Source organism: Pygocentrus nattereri, chromosome 18 (genome assembly GCF_015220715.1).
Source record: "Pygocentrus nattereri isolate fPygNat1 chromosome 18, fPygNat1.pri, whole genome shotgun sequence".
NCBI classification, from domain to species: domain Eukaryota; kingdom Metazoa; phylum Chordata; class Actinopteri; order Characiformes; family Serrasalmidae; genus Pygocentrus; species Pygocentrus nattereri.
In genome coordinates this window covers 24,897,747-24,924,565 of record NC_051228.1, presented here as the reverse complement: position 1 = coordinate 24,924,565, position 26,819 = coordinate 24,897,747, and the positions used below count along the sequence as shown (strand labels likewise).

General features: G+C 36.9%; 1 protein-coding gene across 3 annotated transcripts; it reads left to right on the top strand.

The window, feature by feature from the left end:
- The first annotated feature begins 320 nt into the window (after window positions 1–320).
- pip5k1ba (phosphatidylinositol-4-phosphate 5-kinase, type I, beta a) lies at window positions 321–26,819 on the top strand. Of its 3 annotated transcripts, none has more exons than XM_017700249.2 (15): window positions 321–457; window positions 7,026–7,096; window positions 7,457–7,522; window positions 10,327–10,457; window positions 12,874–12,991; window positions 13,190–13,342; window positions 14,966–15,265; window positions 18,174–18,370; window positions 21,809–21,889; window positions 22,080–22,128; window positions 22,399–22,483; window positions 22,612–22,752; window positions 24,091–24,226; window positions 24,434–24,539; window positions 26,303–26,819. In XM_017700249.2, exons 2-15 carry the CDS (start codon window positions 7,076–7,078, stop codon window positions 26,303–26,305), a joined length of 1,587 nt encoding a protein of 528 aa, XP_017555738.1. In that variant the 5' UTR covers window positions 321–457; window positions 7,026–7,075; the 3' UTR covers window positions 26,306–26,819. The 3 variants fall into 3 exon arrangements, with proteins under 3 accessions (XP_017555738.1, XP_017555741.1, XP_017555740.1); XM_017700251.1 differs by lacking the exon at window positions 321–457 and adding an exon at window positions 5,132–5,217; XM_017700252.2 differs by lacking the exons at window positions 24,091–24,226; window positions 24,434–24,539.

The following is a 26,819-nucleotide window of genomic DNA, read 5'->3' as shown; positions in this document are numbered from 1 at the left end:
TGCCCATACACAGCTGGAGCTATACAGCATAATGAATAGTTATGATGAAAATCATCTCTTAAAATCTTTTATACTATCAAAGAATCTCCCTCATGTAAAAATATTGAGACATTTGTTTTTCCAAAATATAAGCCCTTTAATATGAAACAACGTGTTATAACATTGTATTTCATGTGATGAATCTGAATTAATCTGAATTTTATTAAAAATCTTCAGCATTGTGCAGAAGGTCGATTCAGTTTGACTTGTGAGTCGGTTCGACCAGTTTATTGAAAAGGAACCGGTTCAGATGAACCGATTCGTCTATGAATCAGACATCGCTGAATCATTAAGCGCGTACTCTACCCGAGCAAGTCGGCTGTGCGTCAGCTGAGAACGAGAAGCTGCTCTGACGAAACGAGCACACGGCTGAGGAGAACCGGTTCTAAAACACAGCCTCTCTCCAGTAACGTCGGGGGTAAGTTTGAAACTTTTTAACCTTCTTTTTCTGAGAGCGTTTCCGAGCTGTTACCGAGAAGCGCGTAGCTTGAGCACAAAACAAACAGGGTAACGTGAAGGAGTTTGGCTTGAATGCTGTGGTGCGAATTAGCCACGTGTTTAAATTCAGTGTATCATATTAGTATAGTCTGGTCTTTACAAAATACTTTCAAAAATGCTCTTTCTTGTGCCTTCAGAAGGCAAGGCATCGTAATGTAAGTATTGTAAGGTGGGTTTTTAGGTTTAATGAGGTTATATAGTAAAGGTGGGCGATATCGCAAAATATATCACGATACTTCAGGATGTATTTTACGATATGTCACTTTTTTCCTGACGTCTGAAGTTAGAAGAGACAAAATAGCGCCACATTAAAAAAAATACAGTGAAAAACTATGAGGGTGTTTGTTTTCAGCTTTACTGTGTACTGCATACTGTGCTGCGCTAAACCCAGTTAAACAGGACTTATAATTCTCTCTATAGTCAAACATGCAGTGGCTAAGTAGTTTTTAAGTACTAGTGATCACCATGGTATGCTCAGAAAAGCATATTGGGTCATATTATGCTGTAATTTATCATGATAAGGGTAAATATAGTCATATCGCCCAGCTCTAATGTACAGCCTGCTCACTTTGCTTTTAGAGAATACAGGGAAGACTTGGTTTTGTCAAGAGGGAAATAAACTGAGCAAATACCGAAGAATGGACTTCCTCATGACCATATAGGTGGAACTAGCCTCAAATCCACTGGCACTGTGGACCGTGGATGCAGCAGTTTCCTTAGTCGCTGAAGCAGAGCAGAACAGTAACCAGGCAAACTCGGAGAAACATTAGGTTTGACTCATATTGACGTCTCAGTGTATTTTAATGAAGTATGAATGTGTCATTCTGTCCTAGTAGAGTTACAATGGAAACTCTTCTGGCTGAAGCTGCCTCAGGGTGTATCAGACTGCTTTACATTAATTCCCACCTGCCATTTAATCATTGCAGTGATGGATGGACCTGTTTGCTGACTTGCTCTGAATGTGTCACGTGGTTGCCTTTTTACGTCAGCTGGCATTTGTGTTCTCCATCTCCACCAAATGTAAACAACAAGTGCTCACGCTGCTCGATCCATATCCCTGAGTCTAGTTTTTTAATGATAAAGGGCTATTGTCTGTCTCCAGGCTGGGTGTGTAATGTATGTGTAGTGTATGCCTGACATTTGTAGCCTTAGCAAGGGATGCTGATTCCATTATGAATTAGGAATACGCCAAAATGGAGCATATTGCATTGTGTTGTTAATGTTTTCAGAAAGATAAAAACTACACTTTTCAATCTGTTATGTTTTTTTAAGGGTGTAGAGAAGGCCTTCAATCCTGCTGTGTCAATTGGTGGCTTGATACAGTCAGTTTTACCCTCCAGGTGTCATTTTTCTCATGCTGCTTTCCCATTGGTCTGCTAGCAGGTGTGCCAGATTAGTCCATGTCTGGTAGACCTGAGCCCTGTCTTATGTACATTCAATATAAACAGGGTTCCTGACCAAGATCCAGCTGAACAATTATATATTTATAATTCCACAGATTTTTTTCAAAGTGTTTGCGCAGCTAAATCTTTGCAACTGTTATTCAAAGTGGTTTGATGTAAAATGGTGAATCATCGAGAAACATGCAGACATTTTCTTTGACAGTCTCAGCAAGCTGCCTCTTAGAATTCCTGCCCAAGCTTCTCAGAGTTCCCTCCTCCCTTCCCAGCTCACTTCATCTGGTTCCTATCATCACCACTGTGAACAATTCTGACTAGGTACATTTCTCTAGAACGGAGCATTGCATATCAGACCATTCTAATTGACTTTATTTACATCTTAATCATTTCATTTTGGAGAAATTTTGATTAGAAATTAATGGAATTTCCCCTTTCCTCTTGTTTTATAACTGTGATGAACAACGGAAAGTGTTTGCTGCCTTTACCCTGTGAATTTTTTTATTTTTTTCCCTCTCACTCAGACAGCTTCTGCTACTTGCCAGGCCACCGTTGCAAATAAGAATATGTTCTTTATGAGTTGCCTGGTTAAATTAAAGGTGAAATAAAATAAATAAATAAATAAAAACAAGCTGACCAAGCTTAGATGTGATAGATTTTATGCATATGTAGATGAAAGTATGACAATTGTGACAACAAATTTTTAGATGCAAGCACCTCATTGGCCTGGCTTGTAACTCACTCACTCACTCACTCACTCACTCACATACATACATACATACATACATACATACATACATACATACTCACTCACTCACTCACTCACTCACTCACACACTCACATACATACTCACTCACTCACATACATACATACTCACTCACTCACTCACTCACATAAATACATACTCACTCACTCACTCACATACATACATACTCACTCACATACATACATACTCATTCAAGTGTAACTAGACTATCCACAAGGGGAGCCACCAGCACTCATGTCACTATAGTGAAAACAATCTTGTGTTAGCTGAAATGGAGCCTATTGAGCATTGTGGACATGTGAGAGTGCATGCTTTATTGGACTTTTGGGGTACTACTTGCTGGTGAGTTCTTTGAACAAGGCCAAAAAGATGCTTTACTTTCAAGATACTGATGTAGTACAATTTCTTCCTTATTTGAAAATAAGCAGTTTGACTTCACGTCACGTTTTACACGACTGGCTGTTCATCATAAATGTTATGCTTTTATTGACATGCACCAGTAGATTTATTACAGCCACAGAATGTTAACCCCAGTCATAAAATGAGTTAGTCAAGGTTGCGTTTGTTAAGTTTTGTTTCTGAATGTGCTTTGTGAGAAAGGCCCCATGTGGGACATGCATCATAAAGTGTGAGACAGAAAGTCCTGGGTTAGATTAAACTAAGATTAAAGTTAGCTGTCTAAGCAAGAAATCCTGTTGTATGAGAAAAGCTTTATAGGAGAATGGTTCTTAACCCCTATAACAAATCAGTTCAGCAAAAGGAGTTCTGCTTGGGTCTATTTCTGGACCCTTTACGTCACCTAATCTATTTGTTGGCAAGATTGTGGATAATCTAGTTCACACTTTTACCATTTGTAAATCATGCTCTCAAAAAGCTTCTTATTTCATTACAAAACTGAATCTAAAAGAATTGTGTGTATGCATGTGATGTGTATGCTATTCCAAATCTCTTTAACAGCCAGTGAACCTACACGTATCTTCTGAGTTTTTATATATTATGTCAGCGATGGTAAAATACTGAAAAGCTGAAAAATTTAATTTTCTGGGGACTATTTTGTCCTGCATGTATCTCTTTAGTCATGTATGACTAAAAAAATATTTAGGCCAGAACCTTCTCAAAGCTATTATAAGCAATGTCATGCAGATTTCTTTGTGGTAGTATTTATGGAGTTTGCACAAACTGAAGTTTTGGAGATTAACCACAACCAGTAGCAACAGTTTCTAAGGAGGTTAAACAAGCTGTGTTTGTATAATCAAACATCTCATGGAAATTATTTGTGTAATTGTTTCAGTACATGAAATGGTGAATACATTGTTTGATGGACAGTTTTGCAATACCAGTTTAGGTTTCTAGAGGCACTTACAGGGTTAGAGTTGTTCACAGCAGTGGTGATGGTAACCAGACATTTGTAGTGTTTAATGGCTTTAAAAGCTACATCACTAAAAGTTATGTGTAATGATTATGAATTCTCTGCCAGATTTCAGAGACATTGTTTAATGGAATTGTGGAATTCAATACACTGAGGAACAGAATGAAATGCTGTGGGCTGGTTTAAGCCTTGTCCACTATCTGAATACTGATGTCAGTGGTGCTATTTTCTGGACCTTCTTTATCAGGCATGGACTGTTTTAGCAGCTGTTGTGTGGTCAGGTGCGTTTGAGAAGGGAAAATATTAACGTGTGCAGTGCTGTGGCTGTAAAGGACAAGAATTAACCAGCCCTGGTGTAAACTCTCTACTGCTGTGCCTCTAATGCAGCAACAAAGACGCTATCAGTCCAATGAGGAAGAAATGATACATAATACTCACTTCATTCTGCTCCCAGTGAAACAACTGAGCACTGATCACCTTTCATTTCCCCTGCGCTTGTTTTTACGACTGTACTCTCAAATGTAAATGCATACGCACGTTACTGATTAATTGCTTAATGAATGTAGAATATTGTTGAGTCAATAAGCCTTTTACACTGTCAGTACACCAGACTTTATGTAACTCAAACAAATTTGAGTTCAACTGCTGAGTAAACTTATCCTGTACGTTAATATGTAAAATTTACATAATAAGCCACAGTTACAGTAACTCATTCGTTTTGTACATTGTCATTCTAACTTTTTTTTACTGCTCTTTCTATTTAATTGAGGAAGTTCTCTGACTCCTTAATCATGTCCCAGCATCAGTTTGTATAAATGTTGACATTTCTTTACTCAGTTATCTTCTGCATCTCTTCAGTGCATTGCACACTTTGTGACTCAAACATGATTTTTTGATTTTTGCATTGCTGAAGTGTTTTCTGTGTCTTTTGTGCCTTGTTGCGTTTGTTTATTTGTTTGTTTAGTGGGTTGGGTTTTAAGCTGTGAGTTTGTGTGAATAGGCAGTCCCTGAATAGATTAGCAAAGAAATAATTTCGTAATCTGTCTTAATCAGTACCAGAGGTTATCGTGAGGGAACTAGTGAGTTAAGAGAACTTTGGGACACTTTCATAAGCAGACAGCTCACAGGTTCAGGACAGGCTTGTGAGGTACGTGTGGATAACTTCTCTCATTTCTCTGTCATGTGCAGCCATAAAGGTTTTTTGAGGTCTAGTGTAGCCTTTTTTCTGATTTATAATGGTAATGTCGGAGAGAGATCATTTGTGGTGTACATTTATTGCCTATTGTATATTTTGCCTCAGTTGTAATTTTTAATGTAATAGCCTTACCATTTGATATATACGCACACAGGAATGTGCACATGCTTCAAACACCTGAGAATTACATTTAAAAAGCTGTTTATCTGAGCAGTATATGTTTACAATTTCAATATCTAAAAAAACTATATTACAAACAAATAATATTACAGTAAATACATTTAATATTAAAACTCTCCTAGAGGAAGCCCAATATTATTTGTAGTTAACATCCAATAGTTCAACATCCAATCCCTAGTTTAGCTAATTGGTGTTTCATTATGTTAAATTAAATATGCTGGTGTTGATATTTAATGAACCTGTGTTAGCTGGTGACTGTGTTAGCTGGAGCCAAACTGTGTTCTTCATACTGGCTCACAAGATATTAACTGTTTGAAAACAGATTTTTTTTTGTTACTTTTTAATCCATGTATAAGCTTACAAGCAAACCTTACTTATTGTCGAAGGTAAATTGTTTTAAATAATGTGCTTAGGAGAACTTGGGGTGCTTTACACAGAACTGTCTGTGTGTATATTGTCACTGTCGAAACTTTAGATCTCCAAATTTAAAAAGACCAGTTACCCTTTACACTGTGTCAAAAATTCACAATGAACAGACCAGCAGAAATAGTTCAGAATTACTTAAAATAAAATCTTTTTACATTCACTTTCATTGAAAGTACAAAACTTCGCTGCAAAGGTCAGAAGCCATTCTTTGATTTGTTTAATTTACAGTCAAAACAGCTATTAAATACATTAAATGTATGCATTCGGTGATGTTGAGGCCACCTGTGAACGTTTCTACATAAATAAATAACAATAACTAATCACATAATAAAATAATATCAAATAATAATAAATACTCATAAACTAATATAAATAATATCCGACATTGATGTAAGTTATTGTAACAAGTGCTAGTTTAGAATATTTTGGGTTTTTTCCCTTCTCTGGTAATTTATCCATGTAGTAAATAAAAGCATTTTGTTATGACATCATATGTTTGAGCAGACAGACTAGCAAATTAATAACATTAGCTTTCATGAGAGGAGAAAAAAACCTGATTATGACAAAATGTCAAGAGGTTTTAAACTGATTTTGTAACTCTCAGTCCTGGGAAAGGCATAATGCTTTAATTTATGGGGGAAAACAGTCCAAAATGGAAGTTTTCTCAGGACAGCAGAGTTATGCAATTGGGCTGTGACTTCTCCTTTTCTGGACTCTTGGTATGAAATATGAGACTTTGCTTAAAATATCTTTGCTATGTCTGCCGCATTATGCTGGCAAACTTTGTGTTGGCACTTTTGTAGTTTCTCAAATGCACTCTGTATCTTAGTTATTAAAAAGGCGGAGTGCCAGTTTGTAGCTGGCATCTCCTCACTGTGGATATAAGCTCTGTTTTGAACAGCAAACGTTGTTTTTTTTTCTGCAATTTGTTCCGATATTCTGAGAACGAGGGAATCCGTGGTAATCTGTAAGCTTTTCTCCCACTCATCCCCTTTCCTCCCACACACATGCTTCCTGTGTTACACGTTCACATCAACTGTCTCTTCATCTGTGCTACAGCCACACATGTGTGCTTGATCTTTTCTTTCACTTTCTATATCAGTCACGCACAGACATCCCGCCAACTTACTCATGTTCTATTTTTCCTCTCTTAGGACTCCTACATTAATTTATAGTCTTGGATATGCAGTGGCAGTGAGATCACATGAGGAGAGCGGTTTACAAGGTAAGGGAAAACACCAGTATCTCTTGGTATGAAGCAGATCTGTTGCTTTTAAAATGAATATGAAAATATAGTGGCAAAAGGCATGTGGTAGTCACAAAGAGTAGTGCTGTGTCAAAAGGTGGTATGATGTGCACAGGAGTCTGCTCAGCTTTGATCTTCAGCAAGAACAGGAACAGGCCACTTCCTCCTTCTCTCGTAAAATGAGCACAAAGCGCACTCAGCTCATGGATGCTATTGTATATTACTAAAAACATACTTTGCCGATGGAACGTGTAGTATTGTTTATTAAAACTACATTTATTTCAATTCATATTGAACAAGTAGTTATTTGTTTGGTTTGCTGTGTTTTTTTAACAATAGATGTCAGCAGTAAATGAATCTGAAGGTGGAGGACCTCAGAAGAGTGCAAGCAAAGATCACAAAAAGGTATGAATTCAATGATACTTTCTTTTAGGCTGAGCCACATACAGTGAACTTACAGTAAAGACATGCTCATCAGTAGCAACCATACAGACAAACCTCACTAAATGCAGGTTTTGGTTTAGGCCTTTAAAGAAGAATTCCACTGATCTGTCAAGTGGATACAATGTAAGTCATTCAGAGTGGGTGCGAAATGCTACAATCTATAGAGTAATTTAGATTTAGATAGTATTGTTCACAATGGAAGGAATGCATAGGAATCTGATAGCTGAAGAGTTTAATGCCTCTAAAAGCTCCCTCACATGAAGTTATTGCATGAAATAGTTAATAATGTGCTGTCTGATATCTGAGACATTGTTTTACAATAGTTTTAGATAAGATTTTTTTCCTAAAACATATTAATAAACTCCTCCATGGTGGAGAAGTGTTTGCAGAATGGTGTATGGCACAATAGTCCAAAATAAATGTATCTCTTTATTTTACATTTTACCAACATTACATATAGAGACGTAGAAGATATGTGTACATGCACTGGTTGTTTTCAGTAGTAAAGTGGCTATATTTGCAGTATATATATTGCGATCCCTGGTTCCTATGTAAAGTATGGTTCCACTGTAAAGAAATAAGTCAGTAAGTTTCTCTAGAATAGTGCATTTCACATGAAAGACTGTTAATGACCGTTTTTACATCTTTATGATTTAGTTATGTAGAGACTCTTTAATTCCCCACAGCCCTATAAAAGCTACATTCAGTTGATTCAGTCCTAGAGTTTAATGTATAGTTTATATAGCACTTTTCTCCAAATGTATCCCCCATTGTGCAACCACTGTGGGTGCCCCCCATCTTCGTCCAGCCACGTTACTGGTATTAACCTCATGCGCAGAGTTCAGGCCTTGACCAGCTAACGGACCCTTTCAAGTCAAACCCCCCGACATGTTTTTCCTTGCAAGGGGACAATGTGGCATTTGTGCTTCAAGCTCTTTGCGGATTAAGTGGGATTTCATTATCCAACTCCGATTTCTCACTCTTAACAGCCTAGAATGCTGTTTTCCGCTGCTCGTTACATAACGGCCATCATACCGTTGGCGCGGTGCAGCATGTGTAACAGGGGTAAAGCTGACATTAACATTATTAGGTGGATCGCAGAGTGTGTTTGTCCACAGCAGAGATGTGCTCCAGTGTGTAGACAGATTTCCAGGACAGCAGCAACAAAACAGCCAAAAATCCATTATGTACAGGTGTTATGATGGTATTAGATATTCTCTAGTTGCAGCTTTTTGGTTTAGGTCTTTGATCCACAGCCCACTAAAAGCTACATTTTCTTCTAAAAGAGTGTAAATACTCATTTAGCTTGGCTTTCTGCAGGTAATACATAGTAATTATTCAAAAAAAATAAAATAAAATAATGGAGTCATTTCAATGTTTCCCCACACACATGATTGGGCGGCCCACCCAATATATTTATGACAGCCTAAGTACATTTCATCCCATTTTAACAATATCTAATTTCCATTTCATTTAATTTCATATTGCTATAAATAATCATGATAGTGTTTTTCAAGCAGTAGATCTAATTTGACAGGGCACTTCACCAAAAGCACTGCAACAAGCAATAACCTAACCTAACCTTTTTGTTTGTAAGGGTGTGCACACTAGACAGCAAGACAAAATGAGGGTATAGTGCACACATTATAGTGCACAGAAAAAATTTAATACAGACCAGAAGCTCAATTAAAATGACAAAGAAATGGCCTTAAAATCAGGGTGCATTTATTTTTTTGTTTTCAACCAGCAGCCCCTTCATCTCTGTCTGATCAAACTCCTGACCTGAAAAATCACTTCCGATTTTGATATTTGGTGAAAAGGGACAAATCCATGTTAAAAGTGTGCTAGAAATTGTTTGTGTTGGCTCAGTTTGAAACTCAAATGTACCTGGTTAGCCAAGGCATGTTTGTTGTTAGAAGTTTGATTCTTTAGTTTTGCACTGCAGCTTTGAGACTAATGTAGAAACTAATAACCAACAATAAGAATACCAGTATCTGAAAAAATGAAGTAGTGGTCTAGAAGCCTGGATTTTCCTGAAAATATTACTTTTCTGAAAGAACACCTTTGCATGTTTATAAATAACAGTGTGAACTCTATATGTTACAGAGTGTCAGAAGTCACATGGGTAAATCTGCTTCAGATTGTTTCACAAGTTGACACTATCTGAGGCACAAATGTGATTTAGTCATGCAGTTTTCACAGTGCTAACTGGCGTGATATCTTCCGTTACTTATTAGCGGCATTAGCATCATTAGCTCCAGTGCAAAATAAAAGAAACTTTGGACTCCAAGAATGCCTCAACTGACTGACTACATTTGAGGTAAAAGGAAGACTGTGTTAAATTTATTTTTGCATAAGCTGTCACCTTAAAATCATGAAAAATTGTCTTAGATTTTTTTTTTTATAGTGATCTTTTTTCTGTGACACCTTTGTCACACCAGGGTGTAGTATATGGTCTTGTTTTTTGTAACATATTATTGAAGCAAATAAAGACTTTACACAAAAAGCAAAAAGGGAATTTTGAGTGACTCCGAATGACACATTTCACTAGATGATTGCAGGATGCTAGCATTAAAAAAACTTCTTGGAAATGCGTGACCAGGCCTCTACATTAGCCTTGTTTTTCCACTTTTCATTGTGTTGTTGATAACACCTATCTTTATGGCTTCACATTGGCATATCCTGTTCCTGAATATGACCTGCATTGCAAAACCCAGCATTTAGCAGCTTGTGGTTGCTCTCATTTCATCTGTGTTTGCTTTCAGCCTACAGCAGAGGCAGTGAAGGGAGCCATTCAGCTTGGCATTGGCTACACGGTGGGCAATCTGACCTCTAAGCCAGACAGAGATGTGCTCATGCAAGACTTTTACATGGTGGAGAGCGTCTTTCTCCCCAGGTATTTCATATTACACAGAACTACAGACTCTAAATAGTTGTGCATGTATATTATTCAGTACATGGCAAAAGTCAGAGACCACCTTTGATTTATTTAATTTCAGTGGTGGACAGTAACTAAGTAAATGTAATTTGTTACTGTACTTGAGTCATTTTTTTCGTGTATCTGTACTTTACTGAAGTATTTCCATTTTGAGCGACTTTTTACTTTCTCTCCACTACATTTCAAAGTCAAAAATCATACTTTTTACTCCATTACATTTTTGTCATTCCTTTTGGTGTGTGTATAAAAATATAAAGTCAAAATGAAAGAAACACAAAGCAAGAACACCAATCAGGGCTCAGCGCACACTTTGCTTTGAGCTTGTTTTGACCTGTTGGACATACCGACCCACTGAAGCACACGGTTCAACGTCAGTGCAGCAGCATAAAATTTTGGGAGAGTCTATTCAACAAATGATGAACTAACCTAACTTTGTGTAAATAGAGCAAAGTATAGAAATATGTCCACATATGCAGTCGTGACTGACGTGGCTTTTTTCTAAATTTCTACAAACACTTTCATTTTATAGTAAATTAGTTTTGGCTGGTTTATGTTTATGAACAAAGACCTACAGATGCAATATAGTAAAGGAAACTCATTTGTGATCCTTTAAAGCAAGTTTTTATTAAACTTAAACTTATAACTAAGTTGTAAATAAATCTTAATCTGAAACTTTGCTTGTGTGTAAAAGTGATTTCAGAGCCACTCAGTTCTACCTGATGGAAACTGTTTGCCTTAGGTGTTTTGTGCTATGATAATTTTAATAGACATCAGCATCACTAATTAATGACATTCTATTAAAAGACTGGTTTACCAAGAGAGACACTGGAGTATTTTCACCTAAAATCATGAAGTAATGAAGTAAGAAACAAGTACATGAAGCAAGTTCATGAGGCAAGAATCTTCTTACAAAAATCAGAATAGGACATTAGAGTCATAATCTTGTAGTACTTTTGATGCTTAAGTACATTTGAAGTCAAATACTTTTGTACTTTTACTCAAGTGGAGGTCTAAAGGGAGGAACTTCTACTTTTACTGGAGTAATATTTTTACTTTGTGTATCTCTAACTTAAGTACATGATTTGTGTACTTTGTCTACCATTGTTTAATTTCTAGTTAAAATGGACAATAACTGCAAGTTAATCGCTTTTCAGGAAGTGTTTCTCCGGAGATTAGATATTGGATAATCCGCTTGTATATAGAAGGAGAATGCTGTAGGAAATCCATGAAAAATAGGAGTTTCGAAAATTGGATTTAAAAAAATTGTTAAAACATTCTTAAAAAATGGGAGTCCTAAGAACCACCTCCAAGATCTGGTAGACCACCAAAGCTGTCCCCATCAGATAAACAGCTCTTAAAGCATTCATCTCTGAGAGTGAGGAGAAAATCAAGCTCCACTCTTACTTCAGTTCTGAAAAAATCCACAGGTATTTCTGAAATGTAGCTGTAAAGAAGGCATCAGTGAGAGAAGGAAATAGACAGAAAATAAGAAAAATTGCACTAGATTACTGTATCTGGACATCTGAGATTTACAGCCAGGTTTTATGGACTGATTAGTCTAAATTTATAATTTGGATTATGTGGATCATGAAAAGTAACCAACTTCTAAGACTCAACTTTGGAAACTGCTTTGAAAAACTGAAAGCAATTCTCCAGAAAGGAATAGAAGCTGTAAATAGTACAAAGGGTGGACATACTCAGTACTAAAATCATATTATATTTTGTTCTGTGTAATTTTCTGTTTAAATGTGTTTTCTGCTTTTTTCCTGAAATAAATAACAATGTATTTACTGAATGTTTTAACTGGATATTAAAGAAATGAAAGCCCTCTAAACAGTACTGTATATATTTACAGTGATATATTGTGTCTGATAATATGTATCATGCCCTAAATGGGTGTGTACCTTGTTCAGAGGAGTAGCAGTCTTATCAGTCAGCACATTTTATGGTCCTTTTGTGGCTTTAACACACCCAGTTCCATTAAACTCATTCCTAGAAAAAGGAATGTATTGAAAATGTATACTATATGTCTGAAAGCATGTAGGCACCCTTCTAAATAGTGAATTAGAGCTACATTAAAGTGCACCTATTTCTGACACAGGTGTGCAGATGCACAAATACAGCTTGCATAACCTCCTTAGAAAAGGCTGTTACTGTAACAAAAGAGGAACAAGCTCTTTATTAATGCTCTTGATTTCAGGAGACATGTTAATGAGCAAGTGTGCTGATTTTTGGATGAAGTATTGTAATACACTAATTATGTTTAATATTTTTGGATACACTATGGATAAAAAGGGGAAAAAACTCCATTTGTCCTTGTGAAACTGTCCCTGTAGGTAAAATAGCCATGATGTTGTTTTGTTTTCACTCTTAGTGAAGGTAGTAACTTGACCCCAGCACATCACTACCCTGACTTCCGCTTCAAAACCTACGCCCCTGTGGCCTTCCGCTACTTCCGAGAACTGTTTGGGATTAAACCTGATGACTATCTGGTGAGCATCCAAAAACTCTTCTAAATGTTAACCTAACACTGATGAGTAAACTGTGTCATAAGTGAGTTGCTGAAAGGACTTCCTGGACTATGTGGTGTTGGGCACTACAACACAGTTAGTGCCTATCAGTCTTTAAAGTTAATATTTAATAAACATAATGTTGGGGGTTAATGATTTTTACTGTTGTTCTTTTTGCAGTATTCCATTTGCAATGAGCCCCTAATTGAACTGTCTAACCCCGGGGCGAGCAGCTCTTGGTTCTATTTAACGAGTGACGACGAGTTTATCATCAAGACAGTGCAGCACAAAGAGGCAGAGTTTCTGCAGAAGTTGCTTCCTGGCTATTACATGGTGCGCCACATTAACACCACACCATGATGCAAAACCCAGCATTTCATCATCACAGTTACAGTATAAAATGAGAACAATACATATTAGTAGAAGTGACTGTAAATGTGTCAGATTTAGCCACAAGGAGAAGTTCCAAGGCTGTGCTCTTCCCAGGTATGACTGTACACACAATTACACAGACTACATTGTGACATGATGCAAGCGAAAAATCAGATTTACAGTTTTCCAATTTTATTTCAAATGTAGTGATTATGCCATTAGGAATTTGTTTTGGTTACATGACATATTTTGTTCAAAAAGGTTAATATGTCCTGTGATTGGACACTCCAGTGAAAATGAAAAATGTAACCATCGCTACATCTTTTGTAGACGTGCCTAGTCACCTTTTACAGCAGTACTGCAGTAGTATTTACAGTAAGATTTCCTGGTTTAAGGACTACTAAATCCCTTTCTGATGATGTGTCTTGAGGGTCAATTTTGAAACCTTTTTTCTTAGCTGGCTATGGCCTGATTCACACACTGCGTGAAGTGAACGACACAAAAAGTCTTGCTTGTCATTTTGGCACACATGTTAACTGGTCAGCACTTTCACGCTGGCAGAGTGTCTATATATCTTTCCGGTGCTCCGCTCTGCAGTATGAATGCTGTATGCATGAAAGGTCAGCACGTTCAAGCTGTAGCACTCATGTTGACATCACGCAGAAGCACTATTTGTGAATAAGGCCTAAGTCTTTAATGGCATCGTTCCTATAACAAGGAAAAAAAAGTTTGACAACTGATTGAGGTTAGTGCTAGCATCACAGATGTAAGGCTCTAATGGCCTTTGTTAAACACTGTAAGGCTTTCCAGTTGTCATGTGATTATTTTCTTAATGTGTGCTGTTTATTATCATGAGAGAATTTATGATTTATTTGAAAACATGACTATTGTCCAACCGAAGAGGCTGAGGGACATAAGGCTGCACTACAGAATATTACATAACATGACAAGCATCATATTAAGTGCTGGTTTTAGGCTGCAATGCCTCTTTGAATAAAAAAATATATAAACTAAATGCCTTTTTTTTTTAAATACATTTTATTTATTCTTCAAATTAATAGAAATTTTGTACTAAAATTGCAGAAATATACCACATTTTTTTCTTGAAAAGTCAAGAAACATTAAAAAAATAAGGGTGTTTTTTCTAACATACTTATGCCACTAATATGTCATACAGAGACAGAAACCAAACAAGTAAGTTTATTCAAGATCATTTGGTTTGAAAAAGTGATTCAGGCATGCAGCTTACACAATGCTAATTGGCACACCAAAGCTTCCATTACTTCATAGCTACATTAGCCTCATAGCTCTAATGCTAAAGAAGCAAACTTTGGACACCAGGCTTGTCTTGGTAAAACTGCTACATTTGGAATTTGGGGAAAATCCTGTAAAATTTCATACCTAACTGTTTATTTAATGTCTCTATAAAATAGCTCTTGAACATTTTCCTTGACTATTTAAATGACTCTAAGTGAAATTACCTACTGCTTTGGTTTCCATATTTCTTGCACCAGCAAGGATGGATTAAACTCTGTGCTCTGCTTGAATTACATAGTAACTCCATGAGTTTCTCGACTGTTGCAGAATCTTAACCAGAACCCAAGGACCCTTCTGCCCAAGTTCTATGGCCTCTACTGCGTCCAGTGCGGAGGAATCAATATCCGACTGGTGGTGATGAACAACGTCTTACCTCGTTCTTTGACAATGCACTACAAATATGACCTGAAAGGATCAACATACAAGCGACGAGCTTCACGCAAAGAAAGAGCCAAATCCTCTCCCACCTTTAAAGACTTAGACTTCCAGGAGATGCACTTTGAGGGCCTGCACTTGGACGCAGAAACATACCATGCCCTGATGAAGACCCTGCAACGAGACTGTCGGGTCAGTTACTGCTGATGTTGTCAGGGAAATTAGCATAAAGTGGAATGAAAACGGGTTCTCAGTCCTCAGGGCCCCCCAGAAGGTCCACTTTTTTGTTGCATCACCTGATATCATTAAGAAAACTGAATGCCTGGTTTAGGTTGTGAGGAGCCGTGGGCCCTGAGCAGTGGGTGAAGAAATTAATCAGTCTAAAAATGCTGATTCAGCTGCATTGATTACAGAATGTGCAAATTGATTTTAGTTCATTTATTATAAAATTCAGTAATGGGCAAGATAATTCAAATATGAAAGTTTTAGCTTATTTTCATATGTAAAAATCATAAAAGCTAACTATGTTGTTTTTTTAATCTGTAGTCCACTATTGTGTAAGTAATGCCTCCAACAGGCTTCCCACACATTCAAGAAAACCTGGAAATTTTCTAGTTGAAATTTTTGTGTCTTTGAAATAGGGACGCACCAGTGTGGGAATTTTGAGCTAATATCCGATATTTTTCCTACACATATCTGCTATGGCTGATACATAAACATGTATAAAATGCAGAAATTGGGAATAGATCCATCTGCATCTAGATCTAGTGCAGGTTAGGGTTAGCAGAACAATTAATACATCAGCAGATATCAGTTTATAACCTCAATCAAATCTAATCAAAGCAAACTGGTGAAATTTGAGATTTCATGGTGCATTGAATTGTTTCCTAAAGAATCATAATTGTCAGAGATATACACCTAATACATTCGGCTTGCATGTGTAGACTAATTCCAATACCACTCTTTTAGATTAACGACTTGTGAGTATGGATGATAGCAGCATGAAAAAGAGTCAGGGCTGCTTTTATGTGATGCACTTTATGGCTACTGCACAGATTAAACTTGCACAGCAATAAATAATAAACATTCTATGCAGACCCACAAGTGAGACCACTTGACTAGGACAGAATAATACACTGTAATATCAGACCTACAGTAATGGATAGCCTTTACCTTGAACATTAAATATCAACTCTAGACAAATGTAGCCATGATATCCTCATGAATCGCTGTTTCCTTTTGGAGAAGTAATGACATTTAGACTCAGATAGTCATCAGTTTATACAATGTTAAAATTGCATTTGATTTGATGTATGCCAGAGCCATGTATACATTTGTTATGCCATGGTGAAAGCAGGGCGGCTCTTATCATTTCCTGAGTCATTCTGAATGAGCTGATTAAAATCTGGTTCGGTAGATGGGACACATTGGCCTTTTCACCCTCAGCTTATCCACCTCTGGACAGCACAGCACAGAGCACCTGATTCATTAAGGAGCTTACTAAACCAGTTGCAGGCAGAAAAACAGCTTATTTCTAATCTCTAGAAGAGACTTAACCAATCAGTTGTTTTATTTTTGTATCAAGAGGTGAGGTAACATACAGCTGCTAAAAGCATATTTGGCACGTAATTTACCCTAAACAAATGTTACATGAAAACAAGTGTTCAGTGGAAGCTGTTTTTTTTCTTTCTTTTTTTTTTAAGAATGTGCAATGGAATCCATATTGTTACATGTTGAAGTTGAATATATTAATAAGCTTTCAGTTATTTGTCAAAATTTCTGCATAATTAATTTGTTGAGAAGTGAAGAAAGTAATTCAGAGATTTCTTTACAGTGGTGGTGATCAGAACCAAAGGTTGCAGTATCTGTATTGCAAATATAGCATTTCTAATGTTGTGTATGAATGTACACGTGCTGTGAGTTATTATGCGTAATGTTGATCATTGTAAAATAGTGGGAATTTCCAAAAAAAAAAGAAAAGAAAAATCATTATTTTAGGACTTTTTTGCTGTACTATTTGCTGTATATAGTTCTCTACCATGAGTGAATTAAAAATATATTTTTTTTTGAGCCAAACCTTATCTCAAGAATATAAGGCATAAAGCAACCTATTTGTAATAATTTTGTGAGAAAGCCAACTCTTCGGACGTCTGGTTCCCATCACCACCACTGTGAACAATTCGTGCTCACTTGTACATTCCTTTCTGAATGACTTGGTTTATATCCTAATGAGTGAAAAATGAGATTCAAATTGAATTGAACTATTGACTGGATTATGTAGAATTACCTTATAAATGGAATAGAAAAAAAATAGTTAAAGTCTGAGGGTTTGATACATGAATTAACTATAGCAACATTGTTTAAAAACAACCTTTTTTATCATTGCTTTGCTGCAGCAAGCACTTCTGATGTCAGCGTTATCAGGTACTCCTGATTCTGCTGGGCTGTAACAGCTCCTTTTATGATGCTGACAGCAAAAGCTAGGCTGTTCCAGGCCAACTTTACACTGAGGCCTCCACATGACAACCAGATTTGGGTTCTTTTCTATGATGTGGTGAAATCATTAGTGAACTCAGGTGATGTGCAACATCCGGGTTCTTTTGAGCAATGCCATGAAATAACCGCTTTCGGTTTCCTATTTGTGTATGGTGCTTTTCTAAGAGTACTGCAGTAATTTCAGCCTCTTCTATATCTACCATATCTATGACATGGTAATTTAACAGGGACGCTAGTGTTAATGACATCAGTACTGATTGGCTGCCTTGCATAGTGCCTAATTCAAAAAGATGTCCTGGGTGAAACACTCCTTATAACTTCAATGTGAATGGGTGGAGCTAAACCCCTGTAGGCTGAATAGCCACATATACACAAATGTGGTTTTCATGACTGAATAAATTAGTCAAAAGGAGCTGTTTTTTTTTTTTTTTTCTTCTTCAGTTTACTTTCAGTTTAATTTCTTTAAAGAACCATCCACTGAAAGGTTCTTTAGCTAGTTCCTCTATGGCTTTGCCCCAAAGAGCACTTTTATGCAATATTGTTTTCAAAAAAGTAGTAGTCCTTTAGTGGCCATGTTTTATGTGTATGTGTGTGTCCTGATTAGGTTCTGGAGAGCTTTAAGATCATGGACTACAGTCTACTGCTGGGGGTCCATGTGCTGGGTAAAAAGATGAGGGAGAGAGGAGGCAGGGGAGACAGCAGGCGGCAGGGAACCCAAAAAGTTCTATATTCCACTGCTATGGAGTCCATTCAGGGAGGAGGAAAACCAGCAGAGCCTCTACCAGACACCGACGATGAGACGTGAGTGGAACTGCATGATACAACGTCTGATTGAGTGTGAGCCAGGAATCCTTGGCATTGGTAGAAGGTAGACCAAAACAAATGCTTCAACTAGTCATGCTAACATCATTTACAAGGCATGGAAGCTAGTGTGGCCCAGTTAGCATAAACCCAGATGGAGTCCTGTTAGCTTTCATTTATTATTAGCAGCATCAGTATTTTCCTGCAAAGTGCTTATCAGCATCTGTTATAAATAGCAGTCTATGTGGTTTCTGTTTCCGTGACTTGTGAAACAGCCAGGAACCATCAGTGACAGAGAGCACAGACCCGAAGGAAGGCTTCATTCTATAATGCTGATGCCACTGAAAATGAATTTAAACTAGTGCAGACCAGTTAGCATAATCTAGCATCATAAAGCTAACTGAGCCGCACACTGAAATGCATGTTGTGAACTGCCTATGCTTAATTACTGCTTAACTGTGACACAAAGCTATTGAAAAGTTAGTTTAAGTAATAAACATTTAATAGTTTAAGAATATGTCCTCTGATGTGATCATGTGATGCCTTCATGGAGTTTTAATTTGCTGTCTGAGATGATTGCATCTCAACTGTTACTTGAAGTTGCATGAAGGTTTCACTGTGTAAAGCCATGCTAAAGGCACAGCTGCACCAAACCCAGTGTATATAAACAACACAATAACTTGAATATTCAGACACGTTGTTAGTTTGTTTGTTTGTTTGCACCACAAAACAAATGGGCAGAATGTCTATCCAAAGGTAATTGCTTCTCATGAAATTGGTGAACTGTAAGTGTCCAGGATGCTGTCCACTTTGGAAAACAGAATGGAGAGTTTCATTCAAGTGCTAAAATTTTCACTCATAGCTTGGCTCTCCGTAACTCTGCTTGAGCTGTTTATGGAGATGCAGCTCCACATGAGACGACGCACAGAACAAACATGTGGATGGTCCTGGAGTGAAAATAAGATCTATTTACTGAACGAACCCAGAACAATCAATCAATCAATCAGGCTACTTTCCTATTTGGAAAAGTGAAATTGTGAAGAGTTTCACTGCTTCATTTAGAAACAGAAACTTTGTGTTTCCACGTATAACATATTTGAATTGCTTTTGGAGATTGTGTTCTTGTTGACGCATGTGAAAGAGGTTTTAGTTGCAGCCTATTGCTGCATCATCATCTAGGTTTTCATCATTGCCAAAGTCAGAGATGACAGTCATTTTTCTGACGGCTCATGTTGCCGGTGAAAGCTTGGAGAAAGAAATTTGCTGTATTTTTGCCATCCGCAAAATCATGTTTGGTGTGCACAATAACACTTAAACACATAAATGATATTTTGTAATTAATGTAATTAATTTATTGTCTTCCAAATAAATTGCCCAAGTAAACTGAGCTTGACGTGTACAGGCCTTAAGCCTACTATTAAACTTCAGCGCCATTATACAACCACATTAGTCACTCAGACTCTAATCTTTTTGTTTACCACAGCGTGCTATAGCTGAAATTTTCAAAAATGCCATTTATTTTTCCCCAGAGAAAGCTTCTTAGACCAGGGGTTTCTGATATGGACAGGACACCGACTACAGAATAACAACATGACTTCTGAGGTCTTTATGTTGATATATGGTCATTTTAAAAAACCTATAAAATAAAACATTCATCATTCATCATATTTAAAAATGTACTTGCAGCAAGTCCATCTAGTTAAGGGCCTGAAAGTTCAAAAGGGAATTGGGTTGCTGAAATTGTCACTCTGACTGACTGATGGTCTTAGTAGTTCAAGATGTTTGTCCAAGAACTACATTATTGGATGTAAAGTGTGCAATGCAGTTTCTAGATCATGGATGTTTAATCCTGGTCCTGGAGATCTACTATCCTGCAGAGTTTAGCTCCAACCCTAATTTAACACCCCTCATTGATGTAATGAAAGCTTTCAGAATGAAAGCATAGCTATTTTGCATGTTGAATCTGAACTTGCCAGGGTGGAAGATCTCCATGATCGGATTGAGCACCCATGATCTAGATATTGTGGAAAAACTTATTGTCTGATGTAAACCTTAAACCACCCTGTTCCAGCAGTCTCCCTGTGCTCTCATGAAGCTGTCTATTTATTGACTCCGACAGGCTGGAGTTAGTTCTTTAGATTGGTTTCAGTTTGTAGGCCACAAGAGTCGCACTATGCGTCTTGTTTAAAAATAGTTTTGCAAAAAAACAGAAAGTGGTTAGGGTGGGTTGCCTCAAACTAGTTGTCTGTTGTGGAGGTGTTGTTTTGCAGAACCTTTGTATATTATTAGCATGATCAGTATGTTTCCTGTGCAGTTTGGATGAATGTGTGTGCACATTGTCTGGTTGAGAGTCAGTTAATGCTATAGTACTCTTTTGCTGGGCTGCATTCCTTAGTGTAAACAATGTGCATCCATTGAGTCATGGACATTTTTTTCTGACTGCAGTGAGTATTATAACCAATCTTAGATGTTCCTGATTACAGATTACAATTCAGAGGTCTTACTTTATTTAATTTTCGGTCCAAATAGCATTAAGTACAAATTATTCTTTTTTTTTTTCAGTTTAGATTACATACAAGCTAATCCACTTACATAGGCCTCCTAACAACAATGCAGGACCTGGTAGACACCAAAACTGTCCCCATCAGATAAACATCACTTAAAACTTTCATCTTTAAGAGAGAGGAGAAAATCACGCTGCTTCAGATTTGAAAAAATCCACAGCTGGTTCTGTCCATCCTTCTACTATGAGAAGACAGCTCAACACTATGAGTCTGAAAGGGTGTGTAGCTGTTAAGAAGCTGCCATTCTCAGAACAATAGACCCAGAATCCAGACCTCAACATCACTGAATGTGTTTGGGATTATTTGTACTGTGAGAAGCAGAAAATGCTTCTAAGACAACTTTGGAGCTGTGGAACAATATTCCTGCAGATTTTTGGGAAAACCTCTAAAAAAATAAAATAAAATAAAAAATACCCAAAAAGAATGAAAAGCTGTAATAAAATATTTACATGTCAAGGTTCTCTGAAATTTTCCTGTTAAATAGATGATTTCCTCTTTTTTTTTCCCTGATGCTGAAAAATTAATAGAACTTGAAACAATGAAGCGTGACTTTTGCACAGTACTGTATGTCCTTGTTTACTGCTGTGTGGTCATAAAAACAGGAATTCTTGATTATTAAATGCTGCAGGTTTCCAGGCACAGGTTAATCCTGATTATGCACTACACTGTCTGATGTATTTTCTGTGTAAAATCCATTTAAGTTTGGACCTAGCTAAATCTGTGTCTGGTAATCCAACCCGTATAATATTAGTAAAAACAAACAAAATTAAATATGTAAAAATCTAAACAAAATCAAATCAGTTAAATATGTATTGTTTTTAAGTTATAATGAAACACTTGAAATAAACTCATTATTTACTCTATTTTCTTTTAGAATGGGTGGGATCCCTGCCAAACACAAAGACGAAAAGTTGCTGATCTTTTTGGGAATCATCGACATCCTACAGTCATATAGGTATGAATTATGTGACCTGAAATGGGCAAAACTAGGTCAATAAAGACACGTTATGTAGTTCATAGAGCAAAAGATTACTTCACTGTTTAATCAAAAAGTGATATGAAGTAGGATATGTGGATGAACACTTTTATATAATCATGCAAATATGAAATGTTACATCACTGCGTGTTCTGTTTTTATCGTGAAGATTTATCAAAAAGGTTGAGCACTCATGGAAAGCCCTTGTTCATGATGGAGTAAGTGCCTCTATTTTTATTTTCTCTATTTAAAAATAGTAAAACTCCTTATTAGTCCATGTGCAGTTGTTTTTCTTTTTTTCTTTTGCTTTCTTTTTTCTTCTGTGGGTTATAATTGTGTTTTTTCACTTGAACTGTGATGTTTCATTTGCTTATATTCCTAATACACTTTTGGATTTGCGTACTAAAATGAAAATTGCTGTGTGAATGAATATTATTCATTTACCTTTTTGTTCACTTCTGGATAAATGAGAGCTTTATATGTTTTAGGACACCGTATCAGTCCACAGGCCGAATTTCTATGCTGACAGGTTCTTGAAGTTTATGGGTGGCACCGTATTTAAAAAGATCAATCGTAAGTGTGGCTACTCTGTCTCTTTCATGCACGTTTTAAAAAGTCAGCATCTGAAGTGCCAAAGCTAATCTTTCCTCGCATTCTTCTACTCTCCCTGCCATTTTGCCATTGCTGTTTCTTTGGTGTAGCTCTCCGAGGTGCTTCCTCTCGGAGGAAAAGGAGCTCCATCCAACCCATCAGGTCTGTATCACAGGAAGTCCTTGCAACAGTTAAGGAGGAGACAAATGAAGAGAGGAAAGCACAAAGCCTGGAAAATCTGGATGACAAAGGTATTCATTTTTCCTGGAGTCATGGAATTTAGTAATTCTGCTTCCCAAGCATAGAGAAATTTTGGAAAACAAATAATCTAAAGGTTTGGGAACAGTTCTGCAAGTTTAAATGGGGCCAAATCCCAGTTTTATTGACATGTCAGTGGCACTGACTTCATTGAAAGCTGTGGTCATCAGACCTCCTCCTGGAGATCTATGGTCTTGCAGAGGTTGAATGGAATGGTTAGTTGAAATACAATTTACACAATCTGTACAGCAAACAGTGAATTAGCCAGGACATGTTTGGTGTCTACAGTTTGCTTCTTTATTTTTGCACTGGAACCATAAAGCTAATGAAATGGAAATCCACGGATGTTTTTCCACTGCAGATTCAAAAACAAGAACTAGCTCAAACAGGAACCCATTTCCAATTCTAGTTCTAGTGCATTTTCCACCTGCTTGCAAGACAGCTGGAACAATCATAATAACCACAGTTAATTGTCTTTTTGGTCATTTTATGCCACTCCACAGTATCTAATTTGGCTAATGGCTTGTTTGCTTGCTAGTTAGCTTAACTTATTGGCTGAAATTATGTACTGCACTGTTCTGAAAGGTCACTGAAATATTTACATTTACACAGAAACATGTAGAAAGTCTCAAAGTCTTATCTTTTGTCAAGTGTATGAATATGAGGCAAGATGCATGTTCTGTGGAGGCTAGCATATATGCAAATAACATTACAAAGATACTTATTAAGTTATGTGGCCATAGCAAACTTCTTTCCAAAGTAATAACTAAAAATAACAATCAGCACACAAATATATCATCCCAATGTATATCCTGGTGCACGTATTGGCTATTCATCTTTAATGAAGTTGCGGAATTGTTTTTGGCTTCAACGACTGCAGATGTTACCAAACATAAGCGAACATCTTACATTACCAGTAGTTCCTCTTGGTATCAATCTTCAGCATGTACCTAAAAACTGGAGCATTCGGTGCTGGATCAGTGGTAAAAGGAAAAAGCACAGTTCCAGTTTCATAGATCTCCATTATTTGTTCTATACATTAGTCTTGTAGCTCCTGTGCAAAACTACAGGAGCTAACTTCAGACACCAAAAATGTCCTGGCTCACTGCTTGCGTTTGAAAGAAGAAAGTTTTGAGTGAACTATTCCTTTAAACTGCATTATGTTTATTTTTAAATATTGGTAATGGAAATCGGTGTTGTGAAAAAAGTAATTGAAAGGTCATGAAGACCAGTTGTTAAAAAGTGATTGACCCCTGCTGTGCTGCGCAAGATTAAATCACAAATCAAGATTATATATTTTGCTTTGCTCTTTTGATGTCTCTCCATGACAGATTTGGGTTACTCTCAGAAACCTGATGTTATCCCAAGCTCTACCAATCTGAATGTGACCGCTTCAGTTGCTACCATGTCCTCCGTTTCCTCTTTAGATGACATTAAGCTTGAGCACGAGGAGGATGTAGACAGCAGGTGTTTATCAATGGCCACTTTCTCACTTTTACACTCAATTAACTTTAAAGTAATAACAGTGATTGTAGCACTGTAGCTTTATATCTGATTTCTCACATTGACACTTCACAATGAACTTATTACATGCAGATCTGCTGTTCCCACTAACATAACCTGATCTATTATGATCTATTTTTCCTTCAAACACAAAAATGTGTGGCCCAACAGAGGTCATCGCCGGACCTCCAGCTCAACCCTGGCTCTAGAAGACAGTGCCCATCCAAGCACATCCCCCCAGAGCAGGACCCCTGATTCAGAGCTTGATGTTTACTTGGTGAGAGCATGCTGTTTAAACAAATAAAGTTTAAAGCAATATTTCGACCAAAAATCAAATTTACAGTTTTCCCGTCTTACCTAAATGAAGTCGATCAGTCATTCCTTACACTGTATAACAGCAACAAACACAATTCTGCTGTTTTAGCTACTTTTGTGCACGTAAAATTAAAGAAGCAAACTTTGTATTACAAATATGCCTGATCCATTTGAGGTAAGGGGGAAATTGTTTAGATGTCATTTTTCACTGAACGACCACTTTAAGCTTCTAACTTCTGCTGTATTTTACATTGACAAAGGCCCTGTCAAACATGGTTTTCTCTCTAAACCACCAGTTTATCTGATTTCAAATCATCACTGGATTTCAAATCATCATTGTTTATTTTTTATAACACTTAACACTTCTGTTCAATAATTGTTACTTACACTGTTTTGTGATTACATTTTTATGTCTGCTTTGACATGTTTAGTCTTAAGCCTCTTCATCAAATTACAAAAAAAATTGGCAGCAACATTTTGATGACACCAGTATTTCTTCAGACAGAAATATAATTCTCACCTTCATCCCAAAGAAGACTGGCAATTCAACAAGGATTAATTTTATCATTTGTTTTTTGTTGGGAGGTTGGTGTCTCTTTGCATCCCACCTCAAATCAAACCCTGGCTTCCAGGGTTTAAAAATGTGATCCTTTAATTTTTGCTGTTGGCTCTAACATCCACAGATCCACTTGAGAATTGCAGCGTTGCATCCTGTTTTAAGCTCCTCCCTTCATTGTTTTATTTTTAAAAACTCTGGTTTGCCACTTGTATTGTTCTGAAATCTTTGACTGTGCAGTTTTGCAGACCAAGCATATATTTTATATGTGGGCAGAATGTCAGTCCTGTCTGATTTACAACCGCCACAAGAGTGATGTACAGTTGTATAGAAATGTTTGGGCACCCGTGGTCAAATGGCATACTTGTCATTTGAGGCAAACTGTTGCAGAGCATCAAGCTAACTTTGTTAGACATTTCAGGGTTGTGCTTTATTTTTTAATGTATTTAGTTAGATTTTTTAAATAAAAAGAAGTAAACACAACCTCTGCAGATGACTGTCTTAAATAACATTTGATCAGCTTAAAAACAGAAAAAAGGAATCGCTGCATGTGCAAATGTTTAACCACCTTACTAAGTCAGCAGATATCAAACTTTGCAAATGCTTCTTGCCTTGACGTCCAGTTAGCTTGCTTTTAAGTACTTTGTAGGTATCAGTGTCATGTTCAGATCCCCAAGGAGCAGAGGAACCAATGGTTGTTGTGTTAGCAAAGTTTGAAGAGTCAGAGAATCCGTTTGGCTCTAGAATTCTTAACCTACCAAATCAGTCCTCATGAATCAACTAAGGCCAAACAAGATAACTAAGTTCTATGGAACTTACAAACTATTACAAATGCCTCAGTTACTATTTTATTTTTATAAAATGTATATATTTTTAATTTAATCATATATAAAGTAACTTGCCTTTCATTTTAGAAACCAACAAAATATATTATTTGGCCAGTGGTGAGCATGTAATTTATAAATAAACCTGGGAAGGTCTGTCTACTTTGTCTTCAATTGTACTTAATTTACACAGTGAAAGTTTTAAAAGCAGTTTAACAGGAAGTGTTTTGTGGCATTATTCATCTTTTTTCATGGTTCCTGTCATTTTGATGACACCACAGCACATTTTTACACCACTCTTTTGATGTAGAAATGCTATGTTAATATTTCATCTTACTTTTCTAGTGATGTATGAAATCCGCTGAAATGGACCTGCTGGCTGAAACGTCTGCAAGATGATCAAGCAGGAGATGGACCTACAATCAGTTAGCCATATTCTGTCCCAATTAGCAACAGAGTGCTTTGTCCAAAAATGCTAATGTTGCTAATAAACAGAGAAAAGTGGCAGAGATCCAGTTTGCTTTCTGCGAATTGGGTCATGCTAACTAGTCTGTGCTAGCTTTCACTTCATTAGCATTTTTATATGAAGAATTCCTTTTAGTCAGTGTGCTTGGACAGTGTCAATGCTGGCTATTGACCGTCTCTGAGGGTCACTGAAGCACAGATTGCACATTGAGTGTGATGTCCCTCGCTCCATATTGCTGCTAATACAGAAGAGGCTGAACAGGCCTCAAGTTTTAAATGGCAGAGTGATTTCCACACTGTAGAGTTGTACAGCTTTCTATTGTTTTTGCACTTGTCAACTTTAAAGTGTACATTTACATATAAAACATTATTCAGTCTCTGTGCTGGGAGCCCTTTA